This window comes from Quercus lobata, chromosome 9 (genome assembly GCF_001633185.2).
Source record: "Quercus lobata isolate SW786 chromosome 9, ValleyOak3.0 Primary Assembly, whole genome shotgun sequence".
Classification (NCBI taxonomy): domain Eukaryota; kingdom Viridiplantae; phylum Streptophyta; class Magnoliopsida; order Fagales; family Fagaceae; genus Quercus; species Quercus lobata.
The window spans coordinates 44,408,829-44,426,384 of NC_044912.1; the positions used below are offsets into that span (position 1 = coordinate 44,408,829).

Here is a 17,556-nt window from a genome sequence, read left to right on the forward strand (position 1 = left end):
TTGTAATGAGTCCACAAGCTTTTGCATCTCCAATGTGGGCCGCAGACATGAAATTTTAGAGCTCTCACTTCTGGGGAAAGCTGGTTTGTTTTACAAACTTTGGGCCGAGTAAGATCAGCTTCCTGTGGGCCCTTCCCTTCTAAGCTTGTGACTTGTGAGGTTGTGAGGCTTCAGAGTAAAACCAAGACAGACTTTTAGACCCCTGATACTTCCATACGATTCTAAAAACCAGATAACAAGGTTCAAACTCAATAGAGTGAATACCAAATTTATATAGCTGTCTGAACTTTGATACCCAAAAACAGAAAAAAAGACATACGAGAATTCCGCAGAGTTTATGTTATGACTATGAATATGGCTTCGTCAGTTATTGTCCATAACATGTGCTCCATTGCACTAAACTCTCCAAAATGTTACAAAAATGAAAATTTAACTCTCACCCACTCCCAATTTCTTTCCTCCAAATCCCTTTTGAATTTAGACAGACCTTCTTTGCGCTCAACCATCCATATTAAGAATCGTACAATCCAATCATCTCGCTCAGCAGCATCCATTGTCTTCGCTGCACAGTCCAACTTTTTGAAAGGTAAGCTTCACTCACTTTTTTTTTTGGGATGATTTTTGAATTTACTGAATTGATCTTATCTGGGTTTGCGGACTTTTTGATTATTTCTGAATTGGTTTCATTTGTCTCAAACTGGTTAATAGGGATAATTTTGTAATTGTGAGCAAGCACTCTAATTTAGTTACTGCTTGATTATGGTAATCTTTTTAATGGATTCCTATGGAGAAAATCTAGAGCTTGTGCAACTAAAGAATCCCATGAAAGTTTGATGGGTTTTTTTGGTTACGTAAGATGTTGAAGTCACTGAAATAAGATGTTGAACAATGCCTTATTAGCTGCATCCTAATTTGGTCAAAAAAATAAGCAAATTGATTGTCTTCAATATAAATATGAAAAAGTTGACCCTGCATAGTTGAATAAGCTGCATTATATTTTTGAATAAAATTTCCATGGAACAATATACTTTTGAGTACTCTCTGATAAACTGACAATCACGATTGTCTTGCCACTTCTACATGCAAATGCTTTAAAACTTGCTTGCCAATATCTGTATCCAAGCCCTCTCCTAAAAAAGTGCTTCAATATAAACTGACTAATACATCTAGTTTCCCTTTTCAATTACACCCTTATTAATGCAACTAAGCACTTACATAAGGATGTTTTCAGGGGCATAGCCAGGATTTTTAACTGGGGGGGTGAATTACAGGTTTGCACATTAGTCATGACTCATATATTTATGTGTACGTATGTGTGAGATAGATAGAGTTAAAAGAAATAAAGAAATGAAGCTCAATGACTAAGAATGCCACCAAAAAAATCACTAGTTTAAGCAAAACAATAAACTTTTAGCGACTTTCGCATTTGAATACACACAGACATAGTGCACTTTTGTTTACTTAAAATAAAAAAAAAAATAGCATCTTGACAACTTTGTATTTTTTTTTTTTTTTTTGGTTTGAGTAAAGTTTTGTTGGGTGAAGTCCACTTGAAAAATTAAAATATTGTAATTGTAAAAAAGGTCATATTTCAAAAGGAATGCTGTAAAGAAATTAACATTGTATGATGCATAGGACCCACAAAAAAATAAAACATATGACAATTGCTTTAGTCACTTGTTGAACCAAAGGCTAATGACTGAAGGGTAACTAATACTTTTACTTTGTTTTAGTCATTTTATATGCCATAATTTGCTTTGCTAGACAACCCCACTTAGCTAATTATTTTCATTACTTCCATATATTTTCTTTAATCCTAATAGTTCCATGCTCTAGATACATCCAATCATCAACCAATAAGATTGAGACATATTTATGGTATCAAATATTTTTTATCACTCATGCTAGTGTGTCATTCTATTTAGTTTTGAGAGATAATTGCCTTAGTCCTTTGATCGATCATACAACCACAACATATTTCAAAGGGGAAACCACTAAAACTAACATTAGACTAGGTATGTGAATTTTTTTGGAGGGGCCAATTAATACATATGTAGGGCCAACTTGTTTTTATATAGTATTATATAGGGGTTTCAAAAGCTTTGGCCCCCCCAAGCTTATGTGTGCCTCTGCCCCTGGATGTTTTGGTCATTTTCTTGTAAACTTTTGCAACATATGCATATGAATCACATAAGCTAGATGTTTTGGTCATTTTCTTCTAAACTTTTGCAACATATGCATATGAATCACATAAGCTAGTGCCCAAGAGCTTTGTATTTAGTGTTTAAAATTTTAGTTGCTACAATAAAAGGACTCTAGTGCCATGTATATGAACCATTCCTTGTTGATTTAATAGTTAAGACCAAGTAATGGGTGTTCCAAGTGGTGGGTTTTTCATGTTTACGGCAAGCAGATTTACTAAGGAAGTTTTTTGTTTTTCCACATTTTGTTGTTGGCAATACTACATAATTATAGCTGATAGGAAAGAAAATCTTCTCATCAAGGTTTGTTCCGCCTGAATTTTGCGATAGAGAATTTGCCAATTTTTATGGGTGATAAGTTGATCCCTGTTATTTTAAGATCATATTTAGTATTCAGAGTTTTCCTTGATTTAGTACCACTCTCGGGGCCTGCACAAAAACAATGCTTTGCCCCTAATGTCCAATCAACTAATGTGCCTGAACACATTTCAAGGAAAATCATCTATCTCTGGGTTTGAGTGGCATTTCACCCTAATAACAACAATTTCTACCCTCTGTCCCTGTTCGCTTTCCAGAACCTATGGAATTATGGAGGGTCATAGTTGTTTGAGTTTTATTACTAATAGCTAGATTTTTTCACCCCATCAATTGTTATGACGCAGTTGGGAGCATGATAAAAAAAATAACATACTCCAATTTATTTCAAATATGAAGTTTCTTAGAGGAGAACAAAGGAAAAACCTCTTCATTGATGCTTAATCAAGCAAATGTTAAAGTTCTCAAAAGAATGTAGAATCAAAAGGGAGTTGTTATTGATGACGAGAGGTGAGACATTTTTATAAATCTGCTATAACCTTTACTTATAAGGGAGCTATAAAACCCAATAAACTTTTAATCAAGGCCCTTATTTAAGTTTAGCCAATGAACTCTAGCTCAAATTGCACCATAAGAGTGGATAAAGGTTTTAGGTTCAAAACCCACTAGGTGTATGTGTAACTTATCAATAAAACAAAAAACCCCTTAATTAAGTTTAGTCCTGTTCATACATATCAGCATAATTTCATAATTTAAAATATTTGAAAAGACTAAAAGAATAGTATTGCTCCTGCATCATGATGTCAGTCAAGTTCCATGGATGGTCCCTCCCCTTTCACATATCATGGGGATTGAGCATAACTTACTTAAGGTTTAAAATTTAGCTAAGAGCCAGTTTTACTTTTAAAATTAATCTTAAATCTCGACAGAACATGCTTTTATCCAAGAGGCCTAGCTAATATTGATGGGCTGGGTTTGTTGAAGTAGGTTTTGCTGAATATCTCTGTCTGATGTGATGCATTTGTATTATCTAAAAAGCTTTTGTGCCAACATTGAATTTGTAGTAGGTCATTGTAAATCAGAGTCAACAATTAAGGTAGCTTTCTGCATTGCATGAGTTCCTACTTCCTTTTGCTGGTATGTTTTGATTGTGCTAACTTTCATTTTGATCTTCGTCAAATAGTTATTCAAACAGTGTGGAAGGTTGGAAAGGATGGAGTTGAGGCAGGAACCAATTTGGTGCCCGTAAGTTGATTTTGTTTCACTTCCAAGTCTACACTAACAAACTAATTAGCAGTTTTATGTATGATTGAAAGTTTGAAACCATCCTTTATTTTCTCAATGGAAGATCTAAATTTTTTTTTTCTACATCTTTCTAGGATTCTGTACCCAGACCAATAGCAAGGATTTCTGTCACAGTAGTTGCACTGACTGTTTCACTCTTTGTACTCAAGTCTTTCCTGTCTACAGCTTTCTTTGCGCTGGTATTTTTTCTACTTCCTTTCCATCTGTAAGGATTGATGATTGCTTATTCCATTTGATCTTTACTGCTGCATATTCTGCATATGAAGTGTACTTCTTATCTTTTAAATGATTGCAATTCAAAGTTAATGCAGTTGGTTTAATCTAAAAAGAACTAGCAGATGGCTTTTCTGGGGAAAGCTGATTCCATTTTAGCTTGATTGTGCATAATACTCATACAATAGTGTTGTTTCAGTAACTTACAAGTTTTTTCCCTTTTTTTTACTGATTTTTTACTTTGGAAGCAGCAGAACACTATCTCTCTTTTAATTATTAAGTTCTTTTCGCATAAAATGCGTTTTTTAGATAAAAAAAATTTATCTCTTAGGAATGAACATTTGAGTTTGCAGTGAGAAGTTTACCTTTGCCACTCAACTCAAAGCTGCCAAGATTTGGGTCTCAGGCACATGTATCTTGGTTTGCATGGGGATAAGTCCATGAACTCAGAAGCTTCTTACACTTTAGTCCCAGGGACACCAAAAAAGAAAAAGACTTAAGAGTAGGAAGATATGTGCTTCAGGTCTGTTGATATTTTCTTAATTAAGGAAAAATTTCTTAATCTTACCAAAAAAAAAAAAAAAAATTAAAGGTGATCTGTCTTTACTGATGCAGGACAACATTGTGGGGGAGGAGGGGACTACAGTTTACACTACTGTAGCTGTATTGTTTGCAGTACCATATTGGCCTAGTATATCTAATGCTAATTAAGGGTATTTGAGTTTTTTTGGTTTCTTTTTATAATGCATGGTTAAGATTAGTCTAAATGAAGGGTCGTGACTAATTCTTTCCAGGGTTTCAGGGTCTTGTCTACTTTTTTTTCTTTTTTTAATAACTTAGTGAACTTTTCTAAAGAAAAACCCTTTGGACTTGCCTCTAGCTAGAAAACCTACAGGCAACTAACCCTACCTGCCAGAACCAATTGTTGGATAATCCAAGGGCATTCAGCCATGACAAGCTAAGCATTTTATGTTATGGATAGAAGATTTTAAAGCCATTTTAACTTCTGGACCTTTTGACATCAATGAAAATTGTCTTTGGTTTCTAGGTTCTTTGTAGAACACTAGGGTTTGCTTAATGAAGCACTCAAGAAGTTCTCTTTGTTTCCTTCTGAAAAACATAGACTTCAATGGAAAATTATAGTAAATCATTCTCATTGCACTCCCAGAAAAAGGAGTGTTGCAATAGATTGATAGCCAATGTCAAAATTTAGACGCATTATTATGAATGGGACATTTATAGACATAACTTGGGGCATTCCCTACTAGCAATTCATGTGACCGATCTCAATTTGTATTTTGAGAATATATAATTGATCCCAAAATTTTGGGACTAAGGGTTTATTTGTTGTTATTGCTGTTCTTGATTGCATCACTTGTTGCGAAGAGCCTTTTACTTCAACTAACACCTCTTGGTGTATCCAACGAGACGTCCAGGATTCAAATCTCCCCTTCCTTTATTATAGCTATTGAATTATCAAACTAAACAAAAAAAAAAAAAAAAAGAAGTTATTCACCTTGGGTCAAGATGATCTTCTTGAGTATGCTTAAGTATTAAACATGTTTCTATCTCAGAATTTGTGTATTTGGATAAATGGGGTTTGGTTAAATTGAAAGTAAAAAAAAATAGTAAGTATTGAGTTTTATCTAAGAAAGAGGTTAAAAATATTATTACTCATACAACTTAGTATGGTGATGTCTGTAAAATACAACACTTCTTTCATAAAAACTTCATAATGAATAACACATACTAAAGAGCTTAAGCTTCCTTTCAAATTTAAGAGACTTCACCACCTGAACTGCATAAATTGAGATAAACACAGCAAGTTCCTGTTAGTCTTTTGAGAATGAAATTAACAACTACGACTTCAACCGAAATAGTTTACTCCTTCAAATATAGGCAAGATCCAGTCAACTGTGTGTGACTGGTGGCATGAGAAAAATGAACTTATAATCTATGACCTCACCACCTTGTAGCTCATGCAACACAATTTGCCACGCAATGCATGGCCACTGGTGGTATAAACTAAGAAAATGTGCCTGATTGCAAATCTTGATTTAGAGTCTTGGCCTAGATTAAAAAGTGAGAAAGTGGCCCTCTTTTCTCAGTTTTGCTTCAGATCACTGATCTCTTTGTGAGTCTCACTAAATATGCTTCTCAAGAATTTAGGTTTCTTTTTACACCTTGCTTGAATCAGTTTCCTATCATAATCAGGTTGTGTGGATTAGAATATCTTGGCACTACACCTGGGTTATGGAGATGAAACAATATATCAATCTCTTTATACGTCCAGCAATATGTTCCTCTCTCAGTCAGTCCAACACCCTGCTAATATCTTTTATACATATTTTCTCTTTGAGCTATTATTAGTACGCTCACATACGTGCAGTCATTCATTCATTTGGTAATAATACTCTTTTCATTTGTTTAAATCGGAAATTCAACTCCCATTATGATTCTTGTGGAAAAATATTTAGTACTCTTTTAGAAACATGTATAACACAACTAATTGCCAGAAACTCTCCTAAATATTCACTTATTTTACTTCTGATGACTCCTTAATATTCACTTCTGACTTCTGAGATGCATTGGTTATAGAAAGAATTTTTTATATCTATTTTCTTTATGTTATAGAAATAATTAAGGCACAATTCTTCAAAAGTGGACTATTTTGAAATCAGTAGTTCACTTTCACACTTCCAAATTTAAAAAATCATCTCTCAATTAATTTTATTCTGTTTCTAGAAGGGGCTGAAGGAAAAGATAAGGTAAGAAGGGCATAGGGGATGGGGTATTTGTCAAAGTTTCAAGTAATGACATGATATAATAGTCAATGTTTAAAAAGTGATTTTTCAGCATCAAATTTTAATGGCGAGAAGTAATAGATTTCTTGATTGCAGGCCACGATGGGACTCATATATTTCGCATTCATAGCCATGAATAAAGATGATGGGCCAAAAGGGAGTGGAGGGCCTGGAGGCACCACCTCTACGGAGGACTCTTTAGAAGAAGCGAAAAGAATAATGGAAAAGTACAAGTAAAATAGGCAAAGAGTAAGTATGCTGGTTCTCCATTATTCAATTTACATATGCTACTGTTTTCTCCTGTAAAGTTGTGGCAGACATGAGGGAACAAGAAAGGAATACAAGTATACCTTCTTTTCTTTTAAATTGCTTGAATCATATCTCAACTTTATAGATGCTTCTATACTTTGCCAAAATCATATCTTGAGTTCTGCAAAGCTTTATAATATGTCCAATGTTTTTAAGTTGAGTCAAATTGAGCTTACATAATCTCGGATGAATCTTACTACAGATACAATGTCATTTTCTGTTTATCTTTCATTAGAGTTGCTGTATGGGGGGGAGTTCTAATGCTATGCATACGCAAAATGGTCTGTGCATATTTTTGTTAATTGGTATTATTCAGATTTCGGTATTCCTTCCATTAGAACTAGCCCATCCCCTTTCATCACCTATTTATTTTAAGATGAGGATCATTGCTGTTTATGCACTCATGTAGAACATTACCAGGCAATCCAACACCCAATCTGCCAAGACAATAAGCCTAGTCACGTGTATTGTACTATTGTTTCATTTTTTCAAGTCCATCCATAAGCTTTGCTCTAATATGCTTTTGAGAATGGTCCAGCTAACTTGATCATCAGGCTGCTATCTGAGTCTACATTAAAGCAGTCATATCATAAGATATAAAATGAATGCTTCTTTTTCTAGAAGATCCGTGTCATGATTAGGATGGTCAATTGTTGTAACGACACCAGCAAGCATACAATCATACTCCCATCTTTTCTATGAAAAATTATAATATAAAAATTTTCTTGGAGCTCTTGCCAAATAACAAAACAGGTGGGCCATGATTAGTCAAAAATTGGTGGACACAGCAATAGAGAACATCTAAAAGTTTGATTGGCACAACGCGGACAAAAGGATTTGGTTATCACTTATTTGTCACAATTCAATTCTTGATAATTGTCAAAGAAAGATATTCGTTTCCTGTCACAATTTGATATCATGATCTCAACATGTTCTTCAGTATTTATTTTCCAAATTGCCCCATAACCTTCTGTTATCTGATCAATGAACTATCTAATAGGTTCTCCATAAAAATTCATTTACTTTTCAAAAGAAAGTCGTATTACTGTGTGTTTAGATTAGCTGGAGGTGAAAATATGGTAGAATTTTAAGCTAAAAATAAACAGATTATACAATATGGAAAATGAAAGTGGCTGGTACAAATTTGGCAGTTCTATACAACTCAACTTTCATTTAGATTCCAGAAAAATACAATACCTCAGCACCTGAATTAATTCTGAAAGCACAAGTTCCTATCATATACGATGTATGTATATGCGTCTCAGAAAGAGAGAGCACAACCCGGGCTTTTGGGGCACATTATTTCTATATAATTACATTTAAACGGTCAGAGGATGGCCCATTCCCATAATACATAAAAGAATCCAGGTACTATTACACCCACGACAATTTTACAATAAAGCTTACCATTAATAATTTGCTACTTAGGTTTGTTGTGAAAATGTTTTGTTCGTAGCCTTATTCATAAGAGATAAATTAAACCTGAGAATCCGGATTCAAAAACCCGTATTTATTTCTTAACTCTGTCGAAAACTCTATTCTTCCATACTAATTATACACCGCAAACCCTCTCCCTTCAACATGTACTCGAAGGCCTTATTGATGTCGGAGAAAGGGACCCGGTGAGTTATAAATTTCTCCACTTCCAATTTCTGCAAGGAAAATTTTAAAAATAAAATAAGGTAATTTTTTCCTCTTTGTTTCTTCATGACATTAGACAAGTATATAAAAACCCAAAACTCGTTAAAGCATGAGAAAATGAGAGTACCTTGTTCATGTACATGTCAACAACTGAGGGAAGGTCAGTCCGAGGTTTGTAGTTTCCAAAGAAAGTTCCTTTGAGTGTCCTCTCATTAAGCACATTAATGGGCTTGGTCATGAACACCGCATCCTTGTTGGGCACTCCTACGAGCACAGCTACACCCCATCCCTGCATTAACCAAAAAAACAAGACTCAGGTTAAAGTTTGACAGTACGAGTCTGGAGTACCAAGCCAAGTATTGGCCTAAAACTAATACACACACTCCAACTATAACTACTAAAACTATAATTAAAAGAACAGGGAATATTATAAGCAATTCCTGAAGGACAGCAACTTGGTACTTTCGGAGTATAGCGCCGTGGTATTCCCTCTTTCCCTCTTCTCATATAAATGATAATTTCCATAATGAAATTAAAGAAGAGATCTACTATTATCTGACGGGGGAAGCATCACATTGTTGTACTCATAGTATTGAATAATTATCATACAAAGAATAGGACATTCAAGCTACTTTAGTTTACATTGTTATCATAGAACCAACCTAATGTCAGACCAAGCTCTATCTTTATTATTACCAATGAATAAGATGAGTTAATTGTTAAATTATCTAGAAAACATACATCATGAACACACTCAAAAGCAGAGATCATGGCGTTGATGTTGCCGGTGCACTCTAAACTCCTGTCAACTCCACCATTTGTCATCTCAGCAATAACCTGAGTAGTTACAAAGTATTAGGAATCTAAAATATGACTCACTTATACTACGGAATTCATGCAGCAAGATACTATAGGAAAAGTGAACTTTAGAATACAGAAGAGTTTTACACCTCTTGAACTGGTCTGTCATGGTCCTTTGGATTTACAAACTCAGTTACTCCAAATTTCTTGGCTAGCAATAAGAGAGAGAATCATAAGCTCAATATCATGGAAAATAAAAACTCAATCAACAAAAATGATGAAAGAGTACCTACCTTCCTCAAACCTCTTGGGGTTGAAGTCAATCCCAATAATCCTTGATGCCCCAGCAATTCTTGCACCTTCAGCAGCCTAAAGAAATAGAACAGAAATAAATTAAAGTGTAGAAAGGATCCAAATCTTACAAAAAGAATAAACAGAACAAAGATTTCAAACAAAATTTTCCATAACATACAGCCAGCCCAACAGCTCCAAGACCAAAAACAGCAACTGTAGATCCCTTCTTTGGTTTTGCAACATTCAAAGTTGCACCTAATCCTGAAATTTTTAAAAAAAAATTTCAGATTTTACATAAACCTCTAGGTGGAAGTTTCAGATGTAATACAGAAATCACCAACACAAGATTTCATTGGACATAAAACCTGTTGAGATGCCACAACTGAGGATGCAGACCTTATCCAAAGGTGCTAGCGGACTAATCTTAGTTAGGCATCCTGAATGAACAACAGTATACTCACTGAATGTGGATGTACCAAGAAAGTGATTTATAGGAGTCCCATTGATAGAAAACCTGGATTTTCCATCATTAAGCATAACTCCTCTGTCTGTATTTATTCTCAGCAGGTCACACATATTGCTTTCCTCAGACTTGCAGTGCCTGCAGTCCCCACACTCTCCAGTGAACACCGGAAGCACATGATCCCCAACTTGGAGGTCTGATACACCTTCCCCAACGCTTTCTACAACCCTGTTAGAATAAAATCTTGGCAATGAACATGCTATTGCATTTATAACAAACTATAGTAAAATACATAACTGTATAAATTCATCATTTAAGAAAATGAATGAAGAACAGAATCAAGACTCAAGTTGTAATTAGACACTTCATGGGGACAAAATTATCTTATTTTTTTTCTAGTAGTCAAATGCAGGATTTATGTGCTTGTCAAAGTTGTGAGCATGCAATCCATCTTGATGATGCGAAATTGCTGCAAATTCTTTGTTCATTTCTTATGATGACTTGTTTTCTTCATAATGAATCATTTCATCACGTAACACCTTCATTCTAGAGGATTTCTGCTTCAAAAGCTTCTAAGATAGTAGATATTCATCATGCCTGCGAGCTCCTGCCGCGTGGGATGCTTTTAAGATAACCCATTTAGGGTCTATTTGGATACTGCTTATTGCTGAAAACTAAAAATACTGTAGTAAAATAATTTTTAAATGTGTGAATAGTGCTATGAGACCCAGTTTTAAAGAAAAATTTGTTGAAATCCATACTTGTGGGTTCCGTAAACAATGCACGGAACCCACACAAAACAAAAACAGATGCACACCTCTGCTGTTTTCAGTGCAATCCAAACATACACAAGTATTAAATGAATAATGGGATTAATTGACAAACTTGTCCGTGTAGCCTGCTGCATTACTTGAAGACTCATACTACTGCAATATTCAAACATAACAGAACTCATGGACATAGATCATGGTTAATTCCATCAAAAACCTAAGATTTCTCACTCAGAAAATTTGATTAGGGAATGTGGCACTCAGTGTAAAGTATTACTAATTAAAAACAAATATGCCATAGCAATATTAATCTACAACTTACCCAGCTGCTTCATGGCCAAATATTCGAGGAAACAGTGGATTCTGGCCCTGAAAATTAAAGAAAAGAGAAAATGAAAAATGAAAAACAAAAGAGAGAGAAATTAAGTGCATTCTCAAAGGATTAATAATAAAAGCCAACTCAAATTGTTGTTTCAAACAAGAATCACCAAGTTTATGCCTTTGTTTTCATAGGAAGAGAAATTAAGGCCAGAAGGTATTGATTCTATTAGATAATTTAGATTCCATGACATATGAGTTGTAATGATAATCACAAACTGGACAATTAACTCAATGCATTCAAGAAGGAAACAACGGACGCCACTTTTTTTTTAGTATAGAGGCCAACTGCATCTGTTGTAACCAATACATCAATCTACTTTTGGCACAACATGGAGGTCCAGGAGATTTTCGACTACCATATTCCGAAGTTAATCTTAAATTTCACTTTATTGTGAATGGCTGAACCAAGACATCTCTATCGAATTTAGAGTGAGAACTGTGCAATTTCATAACATAGGACTCTGTAGCAAGTAGCAACTGTATTCTTTTAAAGAAATAGGAAGAAAGGAAACCATTAGGAAAAAAAAAATTTGATACAAAAACATTTCATATCCAACCTTGGCCTCCCAGAAGTAGAGATCGGTATGGCAAAGTGAAGTATATTTGATCTTGATCCTCACTTCCATAGTCTGTGGTGGAGCCACCTCGACTTGCTCTATCACCAGTGGCTTCCCTGCCTCCCACGCAATGGCAGCTTCAAATAAACATGTGCAAAATCCACACCTCCAATTATAATTCGAATACATCGAAAAAAACAAGGTGAAAAAAAAAAAAACCATTTCTTAATCAACAAAAAAAAAATTTTTGACTACCAAAAAAAAAAAAAAAATGAGCACATACATAGTCCTAAAATATAGTGAACAAAAAACCCACTTGGCCAAAACAAAAGATTCTAACAACCAAAAAGCACAGAAATAATAAAAATAAAATCAAAAAGTAAATGCATGATAAAATATAAAAGTGTTCATACCTTTGCAGGGAATCACAAGGCCAGAAGTAGCAGACATGGTTGGTTCAATTTCAGAATGAATGAAGCGAAAATGTTTCTGTGTGAGGAGTTTAGAGTTATGAGCATAGGAATACGACACCAAAGAACCCAACCGCTTATACATTTATATATCACTGCGCAAAGATATTTTTTTGATGACACTGTACACTGATATAACTTACAGTAAAACTCAAACACCAATTGCTGTTGGCTGCCCATGGATTTACAAAGCCAAAAATATAAACCACTCCGATTAGGAAGGCAGCACACAAAGTTTATAGGCATATATTCCGTTTGCTTTCTCTGTAAAACTGCCCAATAAGTAGGCTTGCTTTCTGTGGATTGCCAAACCCTTTGCTCCTTTCCGGACACAATATTTCTATAAAAAATTATTTTGATTAGGATTCAATACCTTACGTACACGATTGTTAAGTTTTAATGTTACCATTTGCAATTTCGACTCTTTCTCTCTTCACTCTTCTGCTATCAATCCTATCAACCATTATAATGTTTATTATTTTTTTTTTTTCCAGAAAATATTTCTATCACAAAAAAGTTATCCAGGCTTTATTTTCCTTTCTTGTTTATTTATTTTTAAGTATAACAAGTAGTGAGAGAAATTTGAATTGAAATTACTTTGATTGGTCTCAAATAATATTATCAAAAATATTAGCAATTGGTAAGGTGTGATATTGAGAAGGGATTTATCACTTGGTCCCTGACACTAACTGTTGCATGCAGTTTTGGTGTTGGCGTATCAATGATGGGATCTTATGCATGGAACAGTATCCTTAGAGGGAGAGATATTATTCAAAGGGGAGCAATATGGAGGATTGGAAGTGGAGAAAAAATTAACATCTGGCAGCAACGCTGGCTGCCAAGAAAACACCCTCCATGGCTACTGAATTGTCCACTAGAAAGTTTTGAGAATCACACTGTGGATTCACTTATTGATCCGATCTCAAGAAGTTGGAATGAGGAGCTGGTAGATGGCCTATTTGGGGTAGAGGATGCAGAGATGATTAAGAAAATACCCCTGAGTCAAAATGCAGTAGAAGACACACTTTATTGGCCTTATTCCACCTCTGGTCACTACACGTGCAAGTCAGGTTATAGATTCCTTAAAGAGGAATCAGAGTCACTTACTCATGCACAAGCCCCACCAATCTGTGATGAGAAGGTTTGGAAAGCAATATGGAAGATGCAAGTCCCACCGAAGATTAGAAATTTTATTTGGCGAGCTTGTCACAATGTATTGCCGACCAAACAAGCTCTGATGAAGAGGAAAATAGTTGCTGAACCGATTTGTGAAAGATGCAAATTGGATGTAGAAGATGCAGAGCACGCTTTGTGGTCATGTCCGAAGTTGGATGTGGTGTGGGCTGATCAGGTACTGTGGAGTTTCAGGTATGAAGTTGGTTTCTCAAGTGTGAAGGAGTTGCTGTCATGGATGGTGGAGAAAGGAATGCCCCTGGAGCTGTTTGCATTTACGGCTTATAGGATTTGGAATCAACGGAATAAAGTCTGCATGAACCTTCAGTCCAATTCGCTTCATCAAGTGGCAAAACAAGCTAGAGCCATGTTGGCGCAATACCAGATGACCACACGGATTGCAGAAGTGCAGCTTGCAGCGACATCAGAGGAACAAGGTGGAGTCCCCCACAAGCTGGTTTTGTCAAGATTAATTTTGATGGCGCCGTGTTCAGTAATGCAAACTCGTCGGGTGTTGGAGCTGTAATATGGAACCATGATGGAGCTGTTATGGCCTCTTGTGCAGAAAAATTAAACCAAGCTTACAAGGCAGAGGAGATAGAAGCGTTGGCAGCACTTAAAGCATTACAGTTGGCTTTCGATCTGGGTTTCCAAAATGCCATACTTGAAGGGGACTCGCTTGGTCTAATAAAAGCTTTGAAGGCAGACGACCATAATTTATCTCCCCTAGGTCTATTGGTAGAGGATGTCAAGTTGGCTGCAAGTAATTTTGTTAGTTTGTCGTATTCGCACATTAAGAGAAACGGTAATAGTGCAGCTCATAATCTGGCGAAATATGCTATAAGCATACCAGATTTTCAAGTTCGGATGGAAGATGTCCCATCACATGTTGTTTCGTTTTTACATTCAGATGTAGTTCATTTACCTTAATAAAATCATACAGATTTCATTCTCAAAAAAAAAATCCTCTTCCCCATATATGTGTGTGTTTCTCAAATAAATAAAAAATAAAATAAAATAAAAAATTAGCAATCCAAAAAAATAATCATATACAAGAACACAAATATTTACGTGGAAAACTCTTTCTTTTGAAGGGAAAAACCACGGACAAACTCTGAATAATTTTACTATTATCAAATCAATTATAATAATTTTTGTGCACGTCTCACGACTAAAGTAAAAATCTCTCTTGTTTTCTTTGCTCTCACACACACTAATTATCTTTCTCAAAGACGGCAATATTTTGCTCTCTCCTTTCTATTTTTCTTCTCCATGTACAGCTCTCTCTTTTGGCTGTCTTCTTTCTCTAAATGACTTCCTCTTTCAATTCACTTGTGTGTTCATCTTTTTTTAGCACCACACGCGTTCCTTTTATATAAAAGCATGCCCTCACACTCTTAATTCAATTAGGAGTAGGAATCTTGGTACACCACGTAAAGTATTTTGCAAGGAATTAGGGCGGGGGGGAGGGGGGGTTGTCTTCCACCCAAATTACTGCATCTGATACTGATTTAGCATGTCTAGCCAACTGATGGGCAGCAGCATTGCTACTCCTACTTGCGTACTTTACTTCCCAAACCTTAAAACTCTGGACCACATGGATAGAGCTTTCCACCACTTTTTTGATAAAGCTTGGGGGCCGATTTACACCTGATAGAGCAGACATTACTGTCAAGGCATCACCTTCCACAATCACTTCTCCAAGGCCTAAATCCCTTGCTAGTGTAATCCCTTCCTCGGTAACCTTGGCTTCCACCTCCAACGCCCCCAAGGGGAGGGGCAATTTCTTGCTCATAGCCCCATAATTTGATCTCTATCATTTCTAATAATCACTCCAATTCCACAGCAGTGGGGGTCCTTGAATATTGCTCCATCTACAATGATTCTGTACCACCTCGACTTTGGAGGGCGCCAATGAGGTCTGGCTTGAGGAGGCTGCTTTTGGGGCTTCAGGTTGCTCATGTTACTTTGTCTAAATTCTTCTACATACTTGCCTGCTTCCATTGCAATACTTTTCGCTTGCTTGCTCTTGCCTTTGTGTTTAATAGCATTTCTGTTCTTCCACACACACCAAGCAGTGGTTGCAAAGAGTTCCCAGTCAAAATCATTTGGCTTCTCCATAAGATTCCACACCAAGTCAATAAACTTTCCTTGAGGCGATATGCCATTGGGCAAATTGATACCAAACTCTTTCCAAACCTTTGCTACGATTCTGCACCCTCATAGAATATGGTCTGATGTCTCCCTTTCCCCATAAGGACACAATCCTCCACCACAACTATTTTTCTATTTCTCAAACAGTGGTTTGTAGGGAGAATATTTTTGCACGACCTCCACATAAAGTGTTTGATTTTGCTTGGGCAATTCAAGCTCCAAATAACCTTAAACATTTTCTTCATTTTCGCGTTGTCTGAGCAATCACCTCAATCCCTTATTTTTTTTGTCTCTTTTAAGACTTTTAGTGCCACTCCATAAGCGCTCTTGACTGAGAATTCTCCATTTTTTGTCCACACCCATGATTGATAATCTTCTGTCATGCCCTAGCTGATTGGGATTCCCAAGATTGTTTCCGCTTCATAATGCAAGAACGTGTTCCTTACCCTTTCAATATTCCAGCAGCCCTAATCAAAATCTATCAGTTGTTCAACCTTTTCCAGCTCTAAAGCCTCGTTTCTTGGGCTCACTACCTTAAAAGAATCCTCGGTTGGCAACCACCTGTCCTTCCATATGTTCACCTTTTTCCCATTACCAACATTCCACCTTAGACCCTTATCATTAGTGCTTCGTGCCGCGACAATACTCCTCCAAACATAAGAAGGACTCCTCCCCAATTGAGCATCCATAAAGGAGACTTTTGCAAAATATTTAGCTTTAAAAACACTATGGAGCAAAGAATTTGGGTTTTTTAGGATCCGCCAACTTTGTTTGGCTAACAAGGCCAAGTTAAAATCCCTAAGGTCTTTGAAACCCATTCCCCCCCTTAGATTTTCTAGTGCATAGCTTCTCCCACATCATCCAAGCCAATTTTCTCTCATTTTCTTTCTAACCCCATCGGAAGTTTCTGACCAAAGAGTTCAGATCCGTGCATAATGAATCGGGGAGGAGGAAGAAACTCATCGTGTAAGTGGGAGTTGCTTGGGCCACTGCTTTAATGAGGATTTCTCTACCTGCGTTGGAGAGAAGTTTTCCTTTCTAGCTTGCGATCCTTCTTCCCACTTGGTCTTTTATCCGACTAAAAGCTTTCTTCCTTCCCCTACCCACCATAAGGGGTAGCCCAAGATATCGCTTATGTTGTTGTATGATTTGTACTCTAAAGAGATTCTTCACCTCCTCCTAGGTTTCCCTCGAGGTATTTTTGCAAAATAAAAGCAAGGTTTTCTCTTTGTTTAAATTCTGACCTGAATCAACCTCATAATCCTTTAGAATCTTCATAACCCGGTTGCCTTCCTCCCTTGTAGCTTTGTAAAAAATTATGCAGTTATCTGCAAAAAGGAGGTGCGATATGTGTGGAGCCCCTCTGCACACCAAGATCCCTTTAATTCTCCCCATACTAGTCTCCCTCCTTAGCATTGCTAACAAACTTTCAGCACATAGTAAGAAGAGATATGGCGATATAGGGTCGTCTTGCCATTAGCCCCTTGTTGAGATGATTCTGCCCATCGGCTCCCCATTTATTCGGACTGAAAAGGATACTAATTTGACACACATCATAGATAGGGAGATCCACCTTTCTTGGAAGCCCAATTACTCATAACCTCTTCAAGGTACGCCCACTCAATTCTATTGTACGCCTTGCTCACATCGAGCTTTACTTCCATCAACCCCTCCTTCCCTTTCCTTTTTTGATTTATGCAGTTCA

At 36.3% G+C, this 17,556-nt stretch overlaps 2 protein-coding genes across 6 annotated transcripts; one reads left to right on the forward strand and one right to left on the reverse strand.

Annotated features, from left to right (window-relative positions):
- The first annotated feature begins 192 nt into the window (after positions 1–192).
- Positions 193–7,275, forward strand: LOC115962299. 2 transcript variants are annotated; one of them, XM_031081204.1, is made up of 4 exons: positions 193–586; positions 3,700–3,761; positions 3,896–4,000; positions 4,388–4,504. In XM_031081204.1, exons 1-4 carry the CDS (start codon positions 343–345, stop codon positions 4,388–4,390), a joined length of 414 nt encoding a protein of 137 aa, XP_030937064.1. In that variant the 5' UTR covers positions 193–342; the 3' UTR covers positions 4,391–4,504. The 2 variants fall into 2 exon arrangements, with proteins under 2 accessions (XP_030937064.1, XP_030937063.1); XM_031081203.1 differs by lacking the exon at positions 4,388–4,504 and adding an exon at positions 6,935–7,275 and having other exon boundaries at positions 195–586.
- Positions 7,276–8,281: 1,006 nt separating this feature from the next.
- On the reverse strand, positions 8,282–12,992 carry LOC115962300 (alcohol dehydrogenase-like). 4 transcript variants are annotated; one of them, XM_031081209.1, is made up of 11 exons: positions 12,668–12,992; positions 12,468–12,543; positions 12,055–12,170; positions 11,439–11,485; positions 10,249–10,574; positions 10,062–10,144; positions 9,883–9,958; positions 9,739–9,800; positions 9,530–9,625; positions 8,916–9,077; positions 8,282–8,799 (listed from the first exon to the last, which is right to left on the reverse strand). In XM_031081209.1, exons 2-11 carry the CDS (start codon positions 12,502–12,504, stop codon positions 8,683–8,685), a joined length of 1,122 nt encoding a protein of 373 aa, XP_030937069.1. In that variant the 5' UTR covers positions 12,505–12,543; positions 12,668–12,992; the 3' UTR covers positions 8,282–8,682. The 4 variants fall into 4 exon arrangements, with proteins under 4 accessions (XP_030937069.1, XP_030937068.1, XP_030937066.1 ...); XM_031081208.1 differs by having other exon boundaries at positions 12,055–12,191; positions 12,668–12,991; XM_031081206.1 differs by lacking the exon at positions 12,668–12,992 and having other exon boundaries at positions 12,468–12,661.
- Between the last annotated feature and the right edge of the window lie 4,564 nt (positions 12,993–17,556).

Bases quoted from the DNA above. Each gene is read 5' to 3' on its own strand.
- LOC115962299 (XM_031081203.1), top strand. From the start codon at position 343: ATGACTATGAATATGGCTTCGTCAGTTATTGTCCATAACATGTGCTCC. The intron at 587-3,699 runs GTAAGCTTCACT...TTCGTCAAATAG, and splicing joins ACAGTCCAACTTTTTGAAAG to TTATTCAAACAGTGTGGAAG. The intron at 3,762-3,895 runs GTAAGTTGATTT...ACATCTTTCTAG, and splicing joins CAGGAACCAATTTGGTGCCC to GATTCTGTACCCAGACCAAT.
- LOC115962300 (XM_031081205.1), bottom strand. From the start codon at position 12,609: ATGTATAAGCGGTTGGGTTCTTTGGTGTCGTATTCCTATGCTCATAAC. The intron at 9,959-10,061 runs GTATGTTATGGA...CTATTTCTTTAG, and splicing joins TTGGAGCTGTTGGGCTGGCT to GCTGCTGAAGGTGCAAGAAT. The intron at 9,078-9,529 runs GTATGTTTTCTA...TGGTTAATGCAG, and splicing joins CTTTTGAGTGTGTTCATGAT to GGATGGGGTGTAGCTGTGCT.